Source organism: Carassius auratus, chromosome 3 (assembly GCF_003368295.1).
Source record: "Carassius auratus strain Wakin chromosome 3, ASM336829v1, whole genome shotgun sequence".
In the NCBI taxonomy this organism is placed as follows: domain Eukaryota; kingdom Metazoa; phylum Chordata; class Actinopteri; order Cypriniformes; family Cyprinidae; genus Carassius; species Carassius auratus.
In genome coordinates, this window is record NC_039245.1 from 15920037 (window position 1) to 15938773 (window position 18737).

The 18737-nt window shown below is 36.2% G+C and overlaps 1 protein-coding gene across 1 annotated transcript in view; it reads right to left on the reverse strand.

The window, feature by feature from the left end:
- Positions 1-2600: 2600 nt before the first annotated feature.
- LOC113055031 (sphingosine kinase 1-like) overlaps positions 2601-18737 on the reverse strand; it is a 17904-nt gene continuing 1767 nt past the window's right edge. Inside the window, exons 2-5 of the mRNA XM_026220974.1 lie at positions 10606-10755; positions 7477-7571; positions 7278-7393; positions 2601-4104 (exon numbers count right to left, since the gene is read on the reverse strand). Of these exons, the coding sequence (XP_026076759.1) occupies positions 3384-4104; positions 7278-7393; positions 7477-7571; positions 10606-10755 (1082 nt within the window). The 3' untranslated portion in view covers positions 2601-3383. The remainder of the gene's footprint in view (positions 4105-7277; positions 7394-7476; positions 7572-10605; positions 10756-18737) is intronic.

Sequence of the window (18737 nt, forward strand, 5' to 3'; positions counted from 1 at the left end):
TATATATATATATAAATAGAGAGAGAGAGAGAAAGCATTTCACAGTACAGTTGCAATCATATGCACATTTTTAATCCGCAAACAAATCAAAGTACTTTAATTCAGATTGTTCCTGATCACCACAGAATCCCCTCTGGTCATATACAGTATTGTGCAAAAATCAAACATCTCACAATCCCTGCGCAAACAAATAATTATTCCTTCACCATCAAAAACAATATAGAGTGTTTACACAATTTTTAACCACGATACAATAAGTCTGACGTAAACTTGACTCCACTTTCAAACTCATTCATTCATCGTCTAACAAAGAGCATCATCCATTCACAAATCAAAACTACGTCCTACGTCTGTTTAACACATGTTGATCATCTGTATGGCTCTAAACCTTTCAGTCATGGTTAGCCTGAATCTGTTCAGTGTTTCTGTATAAGGCTGTAACAACATGTTCAGCAGGAAAAAATGTAAACTTACTGATGTAAACAGGTCGCTGAAAAAACATAACTTTGAGCTAAATCATATCTAAGATACTGTGCTATTATTTGATATGATTTATTCAAAATACTTGAACCTGAATATTAGATGTTTAAAAATCCAGAAACTCAGTGCCAGATGAAAATGATATTAAACTTGTAATATAAAAACACACTGACATCATGAAACAGATTTGGTGTATGGGTGGCTAATGTGTAACAAAATCAACAATACAAATGTATTAAGCAGTTATTTTGTATGCCATTGAAGAAAAAATAGTTTCCCAGGAGTATCTAAAGGCAGCATTTTTGGTACATTTTTAAAAAATAATGGCTCATTTACGGCAGGCATCACAAAAACTTCAGACTGATGGAGATGATATTGAGATGATATTGAGATGATACCGTGGCAGGCGGCTGGTGAGGCTTCATCATAAACAAACATCTTCTGACAGTCAAACTGCTCTTAAATAATAATAAACAACACATTTTGATTTATATCATAAAAAAATAAAATAAAGATGAACAACTATATCATATATTTTCAACATTGGCACTTCTGAAAATCACGATTGGTGGATCACAGCAGCATAAACTCTCACCCCCAAATCACATATTATACACCAAAATACATTTCACATTTACATGTACAGTACATACGTTAATTAGTTCTTTAAAAAATTATATTTTAGGGTTAAATGGTCAGAAAATAATGAGAGCTTACTTTATATAGAGCGAATAAGCTTTGCATTGGGAATGTTTGCAATTATTATTTGGAGTTTAATGATTTATTGTCATGAAAATAATGTTAATGTAAAAACTGTCAATTTTCTTAATGCAAAATATAATTTCTTAGTATTTTATTTATTTATTGGGGTGAAATGGTGTGGCACAAGCATCTGATTTCACTCCAACAGTCACAGAAAATAATTAAGAAAGTATGTTGTGCAGAAAGCAAAAACAGTCAAGCTTTATAAAAAATAAACTTATTAAAATAAGCAATTATTTGATTTTACATAAATAAAATTAAACTTATTTTGTGGATTAGATATTAAAGGGGGGGTGAAATGCTATTTCATGCATACTGAGTTTTTTACACTGTTAAAGAGTTGGATTCCCATGCTAAACATGGACAAAGTTTCAAAAATTAAGTTGTACGTTTGAAGGAGTATTTTTGTTCCAAAAAAACCTCTTCCGGTTTGTCACAAGTTTCGGAAAGTTTTTTTCGAGTATGGCTCTGTGTGACGTTAGATGGAGCGGAATTTCCTTATATGGGTCCTGAGGCACTTCTGCTGGAAGAGCGCGCGCTCCCGTATAGCAGAGCAGAGAGAGGCTGAGCACAGCCTGATCAGAGCGAGAGCGTCGCGAAAAGTCACAAAAGAAATGTGTTTTTGGTTGCCAGGGCAAGACAACCCTGCACAGATTACCAAAAGAGAAACAGCATTAAGGGACCATTGGATGGAGTTTATTTTTACAGAGCATCAACGGAGTTGTGCAAGTGTTTTCGTTTGTTCCCTGCATTTCGGATTGCACATCTTTATTTCTTAAGGATAATGCAGTCCCAACGGAAAAGGGTCACGATCGTGTGTTGGAACCGCATGCGGTGAGTAAAACTGCTTCAAATATCTCTGTGTTATTAACTTAGCTATCGGCGCATAAGCACATCAAGTAAACAACATGCGATGTTGTCATCAAACTACACTTTCCACATGTACAGCTTAAAAAAAAAAAAAAAAAAAAAGACGACATAAAGTGGAACTTAGTCATTTTCCAAAACCCCTAAGCAAATATTTACAGTTTCAGTACATACCACATAGAGACGCCTTTGCTGATGCTGCTCTTGTTAAATTTCAGCCTCTGGATCTGTGTCACAGCTTCCACATGCTCTCAACGCAAAAGTCTACTGGCGCTCGTGATTCTTTAGCTCCGCCCACACGTCACGCCTCTAGGCGCTCGTGTTTTTCCGGGAAAAATCGGTACAGACTATCTTTCTCTTATAAATATAATAAAAATAAAGACTTTTTGGAGTTATGAGGGATGCAGTACTACTCTATAGGTACTCAAGATTAACAGGATATTGAGTGAAAACGAGCATTTCACCCCCCCTTTAATGTTTTTCATTGTGCTGTTTTTCAATTAAAAAAATTGTCAGAAAAATACAAAATAAAAGCCTATTTTATTAATGTAAAATATAATTTCTTGTTTTTCCCCCTTTGTTTTTTGGATAAAATGCAACTTGAGCATGTTTTCAGATGCATAATCATCAGAGATGATGAATCTCAACCTGTTCAGCTCATATCTCACCCTCAAAACCACAGAAAAAAATAAATTAGAAATCATGTTTTGCATGTGTGGTCAGAAAATCGCAAATTGCTATTTATTTTCCGCAGCTTATTTTTAACATGAGGTGAATATGCTTTGCATTCTGACAGTTTGAAATAAAAATGTGGGATGTAATATGTCATGAAAATAGTGTTGGGATGCAAAAAATATCTATTTTCTAAATGCAAAACATAATTTCCCTTTATTTATTTTTACTATCATTTCAGGAGCGAAATATGACCTAGACGTTATTTTCATGAGGTTTACTCAGTTACAATTCTTTAATAAAACAAACAAACAAACATTAAATTAGGGTGACGAAAAGTGCCATTTTCCAAAGAGAGCTCTGATCAGACGGCTTCTTGTGCTTCTGAATCGTCTCACAGTACTGTGATGTCAGACACCGATCGATCTGCTTCAAGTCAAACACTAATATACACGTATTTGCATCGCTTTGACCCTTTTCTGAAGATCCCACCTTCATGCTTGGGAAAATGGCACGTTTGGTCACCCTAATTGAATTCAAGTGTAACAGCAGGCAGTCAGGGTTGTGCGGTGGTGTAATGCTTCAGGTTTTAAACGGCTGGTTCACGCTGAGATGAGGCGGGCCGCTCCTCTGTGCACCTGCGCCTGAAGAGGCCCGTACTCCACGCGCTCGCCGTCCACCGTCATCACGCCGGCCGTACTCAGCGGCTCCAGCCTCAGCGCTCGTGCACGCCGGTACACCAGATGAGCGCAGCCCAAGTCCAGGTGTTTCCCGCTCTGCATGGCCCGGAAGAGCCGCAGCATCATGAGGCGTGAGACTCCCCCCGTCACGTAGAACAGGTGAATGAGTCCGTCATCGACCCGTGCGTCTGGAGCCGCCCGCAGATCCTCGTCCAGGTGCGCCTGGAACATGGCCAGCACCAGGACGAACTCCTGCTCCTCCACCTGCGTCCAGTCCTGCGGGACGGGCTGCTCCAGAGGGACCAGCAGACGGTCAGGCAGCCGGCTGTCTGCGCCACAGAGCCCAGCTGAGGACGACTCTCGCTCGCTTTCGGCGGGCAGGAACGCCAGCTTCCCCTGATAGACGCGTAAGGAGGCCAGACTCAGCAGCGTGCTGAGGAGGAAGCGCAGCGCTCCGATCGGCCGAAACCGCTCGCTCTCGATGTCCACGTCGGCCACGAAGCCCCAGGCCAGAGACAGGAAGGAGAAGAGACGAGCGCCGGACGCCAGCCGGATGGAGACCAGGTCCAGTTTCGACACCAGACCCTTACAGAGCAAGAACCCACAGCTGGTGAGCAGATCTTCACCCCACACCGGAGATGCTCTGAAGAGAACAAGCAAACACACACACACACACACACACACACACACACACACACAACATGAGCACTAACTATAAAATATTAGAGGTGGACCAAACACTTACTACGACAGAGCTATTGTAGTATTATTTCCTATTACAGTATTTCTTATTATTCTGAATTAGATGTTTTTGTTTAAAGTGTAGCTTGATTTTGTCATTTTTATTAGTCTTTCCTTCTCCAAAAATTTATATTACGCTTCATTTGTATGTATTTTTAACGAATACTTTAGTCATTTGTTTTAGTCAGTTTCTAATCTTCTAATCTATTTTAGTAATTTTAGTGCTAAAATGTTTATTTCGGTCATCTGCCAGGTTAACATTTCAACATCAAGTTTTTAAGTTCAGGTTTTTCATCTAATATTTATATTGAATTTATTTCAGCTTTACTTGAATAACAAAACATTTCTAATATTTTAAGTTAACAGTAACATCATAGCTGAATTAGCTAATTACATTAGCGAAACTAAAATCAATGAAATTAAGTTTATACAAACAACAATATTAACCTTATAATATCCTTGCAATATAATATTTAATTAATTACTATTAATATTTTTATAATCAAATTTAATTTAATTTAATTCATTTATATTTAAAATTTTGGTTCTTTGTGCCATTTTAATTAGGTTTTTTAAATATTTTTAATATTTGTTTCATCTAATATTTATTTGATTTCAGCTTTATTTCAGTTAGTGGATATTGAGGTTTAATCAGTATAGTGTACACAGTGCTAATATTTCATCTCAACACATCCACAGTCTCGATCAGAGCATGTCACTTCACCGGACAGTCATCATGACAAGAAATTATCATCTCTAGTTGTTAAAGTACAGGTTTCTTTAGCTTCTTTCACTCAAATAAGGGCTAAACTGGCTCACAATGCACAGCAATCAGGATTACAGCTGTTACATTAAGAGTTTTTTTGTGAGTTTCTATTTGAAAATAACCGATAAGGTTGATAAACCAGGAAAACTGATTAATAAAGTTATTACTTGCACATCTGCAGTTCTGAAGTACTAATAAAGGCTGAAACATGACTGTCTGTTTGCTGACAGTCTCATGATGTGACAGCAGGAGGCGTCTGTGCTTCATTAATTCATCTTTCATGCTTTCACTTCGTTTTCTCTCTCAGCAGAACCGAACCTGTATTCTTTAGCTCAAAGAAATCCCACAGAGATGCAGCTCTCACAAACAGATGCTAATGACTGGAATAATGACTGCTTACATCGCAAACTTTAAACTGAGCGTCTGAACGAAGCACAGCACAGACTGAGTGTAATGGAGATCACTAATTCACACAAACACTGACTCCAGATCAGAGATTCAGAAAGGACTCGAGCTGGCTGGCTTTATTATTATAAGGAGTTTAGAGAGCTTATATCTAGGAAACTCTACAGAGGAAGCTGTGCTATTTTTATATCATTAAATTCTATATTAACGAGTTCTGTTTAAGACATTTAATGAGAAAGGAATGAGATATCCAGTAGAGATGCACATTATATCAGAACCGCATTGGCTGCTCTTCTGTATCCTGTTCCTGTTTAATGGATGTGAATATTTCCCTCATTTTGACATTCAGATTATTGTTACTCTATTATCTAATGCTCATTAGAAACACTAAATAAGCCTGTAAAATGTCATTTTTAGAAAATTTCAAAATGAATTAAAATATGTCATACTGTGCATTAATGTTGTGGGGCCTAAATTCAAAATAATAATAATTTAGAATAAAATAAATATAAATAAAATTATATAAAATTTAATTTACTAAATTAATTTAATAGGGGTGCTCCAATCACGATCGGCCGATCGTTAATGCGCATCTCGTCAGTAAAGCGGTTCTCTAATCAGCGGTTAATTCCATCAGGTGCTGATTTCACATAGAGCAGCTGTTGTTAACTGAGAAGATGCGCCAATAAACGCTGAAAATGAAGTGGATTTGCGCATCTTCTCTATTTCTTCTCTACTTTTGACGCTCTAGCGGTTAATAAACAGAACTGCTTGCGTCTTGCGGAAGAACATCGTAGCCGGAACTACTTCTCTCTGTTTATGTCTATGAAGAATCACAAAGGTACTGGGTTACTCCGCCGCGGTACCCCCGAAGCAATCTAAAATAGTCCGAATATAAACACTTATTATAGGTGCACCCTAGTGATTCAGGACAGGCTAAAAACATGTTTTGGAAAATGGATTCATGGTGTACTCGCTTATTATATACATTTTTCTACATTTTGAACACAAACAAAGTTACGGACCGCAGCTCTGATTGGTTGTTTTTTACCGGGAGCGATGTATTTCTGCAAATGGCAATAGGACACTGGGAGGAGCCAGAGGAGCTTGATTTTTTTCACAGATTATCTGTCTCATATTCTACTGTCAGGACATAATGACAGGTTTAACAAATATGTAAAAAATATATTTTTACAAAAGTTCCCTACAGCACCTTTAAATTACATTATTTTTAATGAATTAGATTAGTTTTTATTTTATTTTTTATTTTGAATTTACATCGAAAATAGAAAACAATTGTATTAATGGTCATAACGTGTGGGCTTTGGTCCAAATTTTAATACAGAATTTCATAAAATTTTAATTAAATTTATTAAAATATATAATTTATTTAAATCATTAAATATTTGAATAAAAATTTAGTTTTTAATTTTATGTCCAAAACAGAAAATAATTTTATTATTTGCCATTGCCCGAATTTTGATACTTTTAATAAAACTTATATTAAATTATTAAATTAATTTAAAAAAGAATAGGATAATTCATTTAAATGAACTAAATTAAATTAAAGTTGAGTTTTTTTTTAGCATTGACATTTATTATTGGATTTCACACAATTTAAATAAATTAAAGTCAAATCTGAAATAAATTAGTTCTTTAAAGTAATGAAATGAAATTAAACTTTAATTCGAAGTGTTTTATTTGTTAATTTCCATAGCTTATTTCATTATTGGCTGTAATATATTGCCATTGGCCAAAATGTTGATACCGTCTTTCATATTAACTCTTCTCTAAACATCATGAGAAGAAGCAAGATCCGGTTGGTCCCTCTACATGTCAATCAGACAGCGTGGTGGGCGGTGCTTGTCCTGCATGATCTGATAAGTTCTCTCTGATTGGCTCACCGTGTGTAGTGATGGACAGAAGCAGCCAGGGCATTTCCTGAACCCCCAGGCAGGATTCCCAGAGGAGTCTGGATGGCCTTTTCCCAATCCGGCCTGTCCATTAGACCGTTCACCACCTAAGACACACACACACACACACCCCTCCGTGAGCTGAGTGCACACACACACACAGAGACGGACACAAGTGATCTGCACACACCTCAAACAGCAGCCCGTCTCCAGACAGAACGACCAGAGCGTCCCACTCCGTCAGGTCAGCGCTCCTCACCAGATCCCGCGCGTGATTCTGACGCTCTGTAGGACACAGATCACAGCAGACGCTCAGATTTCTGAGAACAGATTCTGTCTGGTGCATTAAAACGTATAAAGGCAGCACTGGTGAACTTATAATCACTAGCCCCCAAAGTTTTGAACACTAAACCTGGAGTGCTATAATATAATTGGCTCTTATGAGAAACTGCTTGTGATGTTCTTCGTTTGTAAGCTGTGTAAAGCATCAGCTAAATGAATGAATGTTAATTATTGCATTAGATACAGTTCTCAGAGCACAAGAAATATGTATGGAACTCCTTATAAGAGTTTCACAGTCTAAACTGTGTGAAGTTTTGATCCTTCGAGTGTGTGTGTAACATCACTGATGGTGTGTGTGTGTGTGTGTGTGTCATATCAGGACCCAACTCTGTATAATGACATGGGTATGACATAGGTCTTACAAGGAGAGGGTGACTTATGAAGACATAACCCATGTCCCCATTTTTCAAAACACTTATAAATCATACAGAAAGAGTTTATTTAAGAAAGTAAAAATGCAGAAAGTTTCCTGTGAGGGTTAGGGTTAGGTGTAGGGTTGGTGAAGGGCCATAGAATATACAGTTTGTACAGTATAAAAACCATTACGCCTATGGGATGAACACACTTTACACAAACAAACGTGTGTGTGTGTGTGTGTGTGTGTGTGTGAGAGAGAGAGAGAGAGAGAGAGAGAGAGAGAGGGAGAGAGTAACAGCTCTGATGGAGTGAGTGTGTGTTCATCATTTATCATTCTATCATACATCATTCTATCATCCCTCCATCATTGCATCATTCATCCATCCATCCATCCATCCATCCCTCCATCATTCATCCATCCATCATTCTATCATCCCTCCATCATTGCATCATTCATCCATCCATCCCTCCATCATTCATCCATCCATCATTCTATCATCCCTCCATCATTGCATCATTCATCCCTCCATCATTCATCCATCCATCATTCTATCATCCCTCCATCATTCATCCATCTATCATTCTATCATCCCTCCATCATTGCATCATTCATCCATCCATCCATCCCTCCATCATCCATCCATCCATCATTCTATCATCCCTCCATCATTCATGCATCTATCATTCTATCATCCCTCCATCATTGCATCATTCATCCATCCATCCATCCTTCCATCATCCATCCATCCATCATTCTATCATCCCTCCATCATTCATCCATCTATCATTCTATCATCCCTCCATCATTGCATCATTCATCCATCCATCCATCCCTCCATCATTCATCCATCCATCATTCTATCATCCCTCCATCATTCATCCATCTATCATTCTATCATCCCTCCATCATTGCATCATTCATCCATCCATCCATCCCTCCATCATCCATCCATCCATCATTCTATCATCCCTCCATCATTCATCCATCTATCATTCTATCATCCCTCCATCATTGCATCATTCATCCATCCATCCATCCTTCCATCATCCATCCATCCATCATTCTATCATCCCTCCATCATTCATCCATCTATCATTCTATCATCCCTCCATCATTGCATCATTCATCCATCCATCCATCCCTCCATCATTCATCCATCCATCATTCTATCATCCCTCCATCATTCATCCATCTATCATTCTATCATCCCTCCATCATTGCATCATTCATCCATCCCTCCATCATTCATCCATCTATCATTCTATCATCCCTCCATCATTGCATCATTCATCCATCCATCCATCCCTCCATCATCCATCCATCATTCTATCATCCATAGGGTTGGGTCAAAAAAGAGCCACAAAAGAACTATGGATAACATTAAAGCAGATTAGAAATATTTTAAATAAATCCATAGTTTTCACACACTCCTTGGATGCTCTCATTTCCCAAGCTTCACTTACTCTAAGGCTAATAAATGCATGTTTATCATCTGGGTCATTGTTTAATACAAAACCACATGTAATGTTTAATGAACTTTAATCAGTTCTGTGTATGACTGTAAGGTCATTCTTTATAAAGTAGCAACAATGTCGTTTGTAAAGTACAGTCTTTAGGCACATTAGTATTTTCACCCCCAAAAAAGACAGTTATTTATGTATTTTGCTGTAGTGTGTCAGTATGAAATATCAGTTTACAGTTTTACCAGTCATTTTGTCATTAATTATATAATAATCTAGTGAGATTCTTGAATGCACAAGCAGTCTGACTCCACACAGAGATCTAATCTGTCTGTGATTACATGAAGAAACAGAAGAAACTGAGACAAACTAAATGTAAACTGATATTTTCTACTAACACACTACTGCAGAATATATAAATAACTAGCCAAACATGAAAATACCAATGCGCCTAAGACTTAATTACTTAAGTATTTTTAAAGTATGCGTTAGATTGTCGCTGGAGGAAACAGCTGCGTGTGATGAGCGGTGAACACAGTGAAAACTTTACAATAGATGGGAAACCGACTGCTCCCTCCTGACCTTTTGTAAACTGTATTTATGACAAAGAACTGCACAGATGCAGATATTCTAACAATCTTATCTATCGACACCTTGTGTCCTCTGTTTGAGGCGATTGCGAATTTGTGTACAGCTTAATGCTATAGTCCCGCTAAAAAACCTTAGCGAAGCCCATGCTTTTTGAGTACATTTCAGAGAACCAGGACAAATATTTCAAACGATTGCTCAGGCGTTTAAGAGGCACCGCTTTCTCCGTTCTGATTTGGTTTGGTTCATACTAGTTCCATAGGTATGGCACCAGGTTTAGGTACCCAAACCTAATCATCCATCCCTCAATCTATTATCATCCATTCATCCGGCCTTTGTTCATCATTCTATCAAACATCCATCAATCATTCATCCATTGGGAACACAAACGGCACAGTTTCCTGAGAGTAAATCATGCACAACTGATGAGCAAACACACATCTAACTACACAAACACACTCAACATTCACTGATGGATGTAAGAACAGATCCGACTGAATCAGCACCATAACACACACATTTGATCAGTAGTAAATCACTCGATGTGTGTGTGTGTGTGTGTGTTACACACCTGTGATGAAGAGTGTGTGTGGTATATCTGCCTCAGTGAGCATCCGCTGTATGTGGCGGTTATAGAGAGCCATCGCCTGGCCCTGTCCACTCTGAGGATTGACCAATACCATCATGCCACGCGGTCGGCGGACCTCAGATAACAACACACCTGACACAGAGAGATAGAGAGAATCACATTTACATAAATGACTTAAAGCTGAAATCCATGTTTTGCATCTTTGTTGCCATCTCTGTTTGAAACCTGCGACTGCAAATATTTGAAGATTCTTCTTCATGTGGGCTGTGCATCGGTGTGGCTCGTCTTTATAGAAGGCCAAAAGGATCAAAAATAAGCGACTGTTAATGCGTCAACAACATGTTAATTAGGCATAAACAACACGCATTTAACGCGTTAAAAATCATGTGTTTTTGACCCTTTTGGCCTTCCATACCTCTTACCTGGGTTTCATTACCATCGTGCACTGTTTGATTATTCCAGGCTACAATTGATCCGGCAGCTGGAGCATCCACACACACGCGATGAGTACTGATGCAAAGACGAACGACTCAAATTAGAAAACATTATCACAAGCTTACCATTGTGAATCGGGCTAAGGTCATGACGGCATTAGTTTTGAACACTGTTCTTTAGGATAATTTTTAACCAAGGTTTAAGACTCAAAATTGATAATACTAATACTAAAAAAGAAAACATAACAATATGAATTATTAAATAAATGTTCTGTGTTTTAGTGTTTAGTTAAAAAAATTAAATTATTACTTATAAATAAACATCTAAACATAACACAAATAAATATACTAATAAAGTAAAATTTAAATATAGTAAAATACAGTAAAACTATAGCAAAAATGTAATTCTAAAAAGAAAAATGAAAATAATAAAATAATAAATTTACAGAGTGAATAACATAAAATTATCAATTATAAATTATAATAATAAATTATAAAATAAAAAAGAAAATACAATTAAAATATAATAAAATGCAGTAAAACTATAGCAAACATTATGTTTTCTCATGCTGTAAATGTGGAACCAAGCATGAGGTGTGGGGTGTTTATTTTAACGAAAACATTGTGAAATATTAGTTAGACAGACAGTGAATGACTGAGCTGTGTACATAATTATTAAACATCTAAAAAATGGAATGACAAACATATTCAGCTGCACTTAAACGTTTTTGTTCCTCATATTTGAGATGAATATTCCTCATAGTTTTGTCGTCACATTGAGTTCTGGAGTAAAAACATAATAATAAAGTATCAGATGACATATTTCACTGGAAAAGTCATTCAAATATGTGAATTATTCAGTTCATATCATGTGATTGTTATGAAGATACTGAAAAACTAGTGATTGCTGCTGACATTTGTGCTATTTATATATTACTTATTTATTATCGTTAAAATTATTACATATTAAAATTAAAATGCATTTTTATAAAATAAAATAAAAAATGAATAAAAATATATATTTTTTGCATGCATTTTGTATTGTTTTATACTAATGCAATAAATAATTAAAGCTAAAGATTGTCCTGCTGAACTAATTTCATGTTTTTGGTCTGGTTGTTTCGACATCTGTGTGGTAGAAGATTTGAATCAAGTGTTGGAAACATGATTTTAATTCTCTGTAAAAGGTTTTATGTTTGATGAATACCGTAAGAAAAGAGTGCATGGCCTCGGACGGGTGGTAGCTGGAAGCGCTAATGCTAAAAACACACGAACAGAAGTGGCTTTGTCTTGATTCGGTGTGATGTATAGCTCTGAGAGTGTTTATGTATGTTACAGGAGCTCTGTGCTTCTCGTGGGACGGCGCTCGGATCATCTGGTCGAGCGGGACGGACTGGTTTCACGGGGAACGGTTTACTCGCGGGACGATGACCCTGATGACAGGTGAGGCGTGAATCCAGCACACGCTCTTTTAAAGAAGACACACACACCTTCACAGGGAAACTCATGAACACACACAGAAGAAGGTATCGGTGTCTCAAACAGGTCCTGGATCTTTACTCATGGCACAGTTTCAATACATCACAAATGATTCATGAGGAGCTTTGGTTTATTTATTTATATCACTGCTCCTGTAACTCATCCAAACGGACAATTACACAATGAAATCAGTTTTATCTGTTTGTGATTTTTTTTAAGTGGGTTTTAATCACCCTGCCTTTTTATAAAAGGTAAAATCACTCTAATGTAATTTAAAATAAATATTAAATTTTTTATTATATGAAATATATTTTATACATAATATAAATACATTAAAAAAATCTTTAAACAAAATTAAAAAAATTAAACAAATGTTTTTTCACTTAATAAATTAAACTTTTTAGAATAATAAGAAATAAAATAAATATTAATGCATATTTTAATTCACAATAATAGTACATTTAACAATTTATAAAATCAACAACAGTTTTATAAAGACAATAAACACCTTTTTTTTTTTAAATGCTCTGCATCATTTAACACTGGTAAAAACACTATAACGCTCCTATTGCATTAATAAATGATCTCAGCCACTTCCTGTGGACTGAAACCGTTTTAACCTCCAGCAGCAGGAGGATGTTTAACCTGAGATTCACCTGTTACCCAGAATCCTCTGGGGCTGAAAACAACAGCCACATGAGCCCTGTGCTTTCACAGTGAGACTGTGCAGATTCACACTGACGGACTCTAATTAGCAGCAGAGCGTCTGTCAGCATCATTAACTCAAACTACAGCGCTTCCCTTCATGAACAACACATGAACCAGCAGAGACCTCACACAGGAACACCAGGGAAACAAACGCTGACTACGAAGAGAACGAAGCTGCAAACATTTGCTCTTTAAAGGAAAGGAGGATGTGAGGCATTTCATATCATTTAGATGCAATAAAATAAAAAAATACTTACATTTAGCAGACACTTTTATCCGGAGCGACTTACAGTGCATTTAGGCTACACTTTTTTTTTTTTATTAATATGTGTGTCCCCCAGGAATTGAACCCAAGACCTTTTGCGATGCTAACACAATGCTCTACCACTGAGCCACAGGTACAATACTAGATATTTATTATAAATAAATATATTAAAAGATAAAGATAGACAGAGAGAGAGAGAGGTGAATAAGTGCTTAATCTCTCACACTGGAGATGATCTCAGCATCACAGCTGCTGAATTGTGAACACATGATAAGGATATACGGAGGTGTCTGTCTGTGTGTGTGTGTTTACACATCTATATGTGTGTGTGTGTGTGAATGAGAGTGTGTATGTGTGTGCGTTTACACATCTCTAAGTATGTGTGTGTGTGTGTGTGTGTGTGTGTGTGTTTGTGTGTCAGTACAAACACCTTAAACTATCCAAACACAAAAACACATGTATTTCAAAACTTCTGTATGAATCACGCAGAACCTGTCAAGAGCCAGATCATTTTTCACAACAAAACCAAAACATGAAGGGCCTGCATTCAGACACATTCACATTTGTTTACTTTCATTACACTCAAACACACTCATCATTTTACAACATTAAAGCTGCAGTAGGTAACTTTTGTAAAAATATTTTTTTTTCCATATTTATTAAACCTGTCATTATGTCCTGACAGTAGAATATGAGACAGATAATCTGTGAAAAAAATCAAGCTCCTCTGGCTCCTCCCAGTGTCCTATTGCCATTTGCAGAAATACATCGCTCCCGGTAAGAAACAACCAATCAGAGCTGCGGTCCGTAACTTTGTGTTCAAAATGTAGAAAAATTTATATAATAAGCGAGTACACCATCAATTCATTTTCCAAACCGTATTGTTAGCTTGTCCTGAATCACTAGGGTGCACCTATAATAAGTGTTTATATTCGGACTATTTTAGGTTGCTTCGAGGATACCGCGGCGGAGTAACCCAGTACCTTTGTGATTCTTCATAGACATAAACAGAGAGAAGTAGTTCCGGCTACGATGTTCTTCCGCAAGACGCAAGCAGTTCTGTTTATTAACCGCTAGAGCCTCAAAAGTTACCTACCGCAGCTTTTATATATATATATATGTATATATACACACATATATATATATATAGACAATACATATACTGAGCTGAGCTACATGACAGAAATTGTAGATTTTAACATAATATCTATATTATATCTTTTATAATCTATATTGAATTACACATCATGTATTCAGACTACTTTTTGATTACTTTTGATTAACCTTGCAAGAAAATATATTCCATCCTTTATTAACATCATGTATAAAACACACACACACACACACACACACACATATTTATATTTTTTTTAGAAGAAGAATTTGGGTAAACCGATAAATACTGAATCATTTACTGCCATTGTGTGAATTTGATCTTTCTGTTCATCAAAGAATCCTGAAAAATAAAACGTATCACAGTTTCCTTTCCATTCAGATATTCATCAGCACAACGGTTTTCATCATTGATGATAATCAGGAATGTTTCTTGAGCAGCAAACCTTCATATCAGACTGATTTCTGAAGAATCATGTGACACTGAAGACTGGAGGAATGATGCTGAAAATACAGCTTTGATCATTTTTATAATATTTCACAATATTACTGATTTACTGTATGCTTTATCAAATAAATGCTGCCTTGGTAAGCAGAAGAGACTTCAGACTTCAATCTTCTGTCACATTATAAAGACAAAAGCAGCTCAGCAGCTTCATTCACCGCAGATATAGCGTGTTTCTAGCGTGTTTCTAGCGTGTCCTTGTGCAATGAATGTCTTTGTGTGTCTGTGACCTCTGTGTGCTGACAATACCAGCCTTCAAAACATCATGCAACTGCTTAAACCACATTCTTTAGAGAAACCAAGGCCGCTCTTTGTGTTGAAGTCTCGCTGACCTTGTTGTAAGATATAAAGGCACGTAAAAAACTCTCATCCAGCAACATCTGAAAATCCTGAAAACACATTCATCAGGAAATACTGTACGATGCAGGAACACTCATCATTAAAGCCTCCGAACCACAGACATGAGACCATTACTCCAATAATAGTGATGTGTTTGATATAACGAAAAAATTTATGAATTATAAAATCTAAGTAAAATATTTTTTAATATATGCAAATAAATACAATTAAATAATTTTAATTTTAATTAAATCAAGAAAAATATTATACTTTATTAAATATTACATTTTAGCAATGTAAATGATATCATTTTAAATATAAATAAATAAATACATTTAAGAATATTTAAATAAAATAACAAAAAAATAAATACATTAAACATTTTAAATATTTTTTTAAATAAATAAAATAAATACATCATACATTTTAAGTAAAATAAAAAAAAAAAAAATTTTTTAATATAAAATACATGCATGAAGAATTTAAGCAAATAATTTAGAAATTATTAAAATAAAATATAAAGTAAATTAAATAAAATTCACATAAAAAATTAATGAAATAATTTTAAATCATCATAAAAAAATACTAAATAATAATAGTATGCTATATTTAATCATATATATATATAAAGCTACAAAGCTGACAATAAGTGCACCCAAGCCTTCTGTCAGAGTGGTTTTACCACATTTAATAGATGTGATGAAATCACTAGACCACATGAATATGAAACATTACTCCAGATTTACAGCAGAAGACCGATGACATGCAGCTCATGTACAGCGTGTGTTGTGACCAAAGGGCTCGTGGGAATGTGATCTGACACAGCCTGACAGCATCAGAGGAAAGGTCAAGAGGTCAAAGGTCAGCACAGAAACAGATGCAGATCCACACACAGCATCAGCAGATGAGACGTGTCTCTCTCTGTCTCTGCAGTAACTGTGTTTTCAGTGAGTTCAACGCTAATGAAGACGCTCCTGAGTTCTGCATGAGCGTGCATTATTACCCACGAGAGCTCAAGAGCCTGATGAACAGAACAACCGCTGTCGTCTCGCACTCGTTTCAATTAACAGCTCATTATTGTGACTAAAAGCTGCCCATTAATGAAAAGACTCTTGCTCTTACTTCAGAAGAGTCTCATAAATTCATCCATTCAGATCAGAGACGGCTAGATCGTATCCAGTTTAGTGTGCACTATGGATTCAACTGAAGACTCAAAAGACTAAAACGAAATACAGTATGGGCTCTTTAAAATCCTCCACTGATGAAGTGTAAACGTCGAGGACAATAAAACAACCCAACTCTATAAAAACAGCCCCAGAAAGGGTTTAGTCTTCCGTCATCTAGCATCGAGAGCGTCTCGAATGAATCACGATCAGGACATCTTCACATGTGACAGCTCTCTGCTCATTTAAAATACATGTATTCTGTTAAATAGTGTATTATCGTGTGCTGTGGATCACACATGCTGAAACAAGCTCATCCATTAAACATGTGAATGCAGTATGAGTGAGCAGTAGATGCCAAGCTGTGTCCTAAACACTGAACCCTAACACTATACGACCGCTAAAACCCCACATGATCTTCAGAAATCACTCATATCTGCTGATTTGATGCTCAAGAAACACTTCTGATTATTAGCAGTGATGAAAACGGTTGTGCTGCTTCACATTTTTGTGGAAACTGTCATACATTTTATTTATAATTAAATCTATCGTAACATTATATATGTCTTTACTGTCACTTTAGATCAACTTAATGCATCCTTGATGAATTAAAGTATTACTTTCTTAAGTAAACCCTTGCTTTGCATGCACATAAGTGTAAACATGAACAGTGTATTTAGTTTGGTGTTGACAGTGGTACAGAAACTACACACTTCATCTTTAAAGTCTATGAAGACGCATACATTTACTTGCACTTGTTTACAAAGTACCTTGAAATCAAGAGCTATTTATAATATCTAGAAGTTAAGACACTGATATTATTGTCTTTCATTCTGTATAAATACCACCGTCTTGGCAGCAGAAATACTCAAAGAAATATACAGAAATATAGAGACAACAACCATCATAAATATGCACATACGCACATGAATATGCATTGTTATGAATTCTTTGATGTCTTTGATGTAGGGATATTTTGTAGTTACAGTGTTTAATTTGGCTCATTCTTTTCACTCTTAAGTGCAACGTGAGGACAAACAGTGTGTTCAAGGAATAGTTGAAAAAAATGAAAACAGTGGATGCTCTGCAGTGAATGGGTGCCGTCAGAATGAGAGTCCAAACAGCTGATAAAACATCACAATAATCCACAAGTAAAACACTCCACTCAAGTCTATCACTTAATGTAAATATGCATGTTTGTAAGAAACATGTTTTTTTTTTTTTTTTTTTTTTTTACTTCAAACCATTGATTCTGGCTAAAATACGGATCCATAATCCATAATCCCGAGTGTTTTACTTGTGGATTACTGTGATGTTTTAATCAGATGTTTGGACTCTCATTCTGACGGCACCCATTCACTGTAGAGCATTCATTGGTGAATGAATGATGCAATGCTACATTTCTTCATTTCATCTCCATCTTGGATGTCTTGAGGGTAAGTAAATATAAGCAAACTTCCATTATCTGCTGAACTATTCTTTAAACACATTGGTAAGAGGTTTGTTTTGTCCTCACGGTACCTCACTATTCCTTCCACTATAACTCTGAGTTACAACAGTATCCTGGACTCATCATTAACACGAGCTCATCGTTCAGAACTTCCTCAGGTCAGTTCTAGCAGCCCAGATGTGTCTCGTCATGATCAAACATCTGCAGGAACCAGGAGTTTGAGTCTCTGTTGTGTGTGTGTTTCCAAAAACTGAAAAACGCTCACGAATGGCATCCGACGAAACTTGTCTGTCCTATTTTTCCGTGTTCAAAGATTCAAACAGCTGAATTGTTTATGCTTGACATAATTACAGTATCTACTGCCTAAATTAAGCCTGAACAGTGTTGTCTTGTTGCATCAAACAACAACAGTGATTTTGGACTTTGCAAACCATAAATACAAAGTACAGTTAGTTTAACCCTATAAAGCCTACTGTATATTTGATACACACATTTCAAGTTTCTGATCATAAAACATGAAAAACCTGTTGTGCACAATCTAATCTTAAAACTCATTGTTTAAGATCAGCTTATAGTTGCTTTTTCATTCTTTAATTTATGTATCTTTGTAAGGTTGTCCTCGAGTGTCTTGAGATGTGCTCAAAAATAAAATGAATTA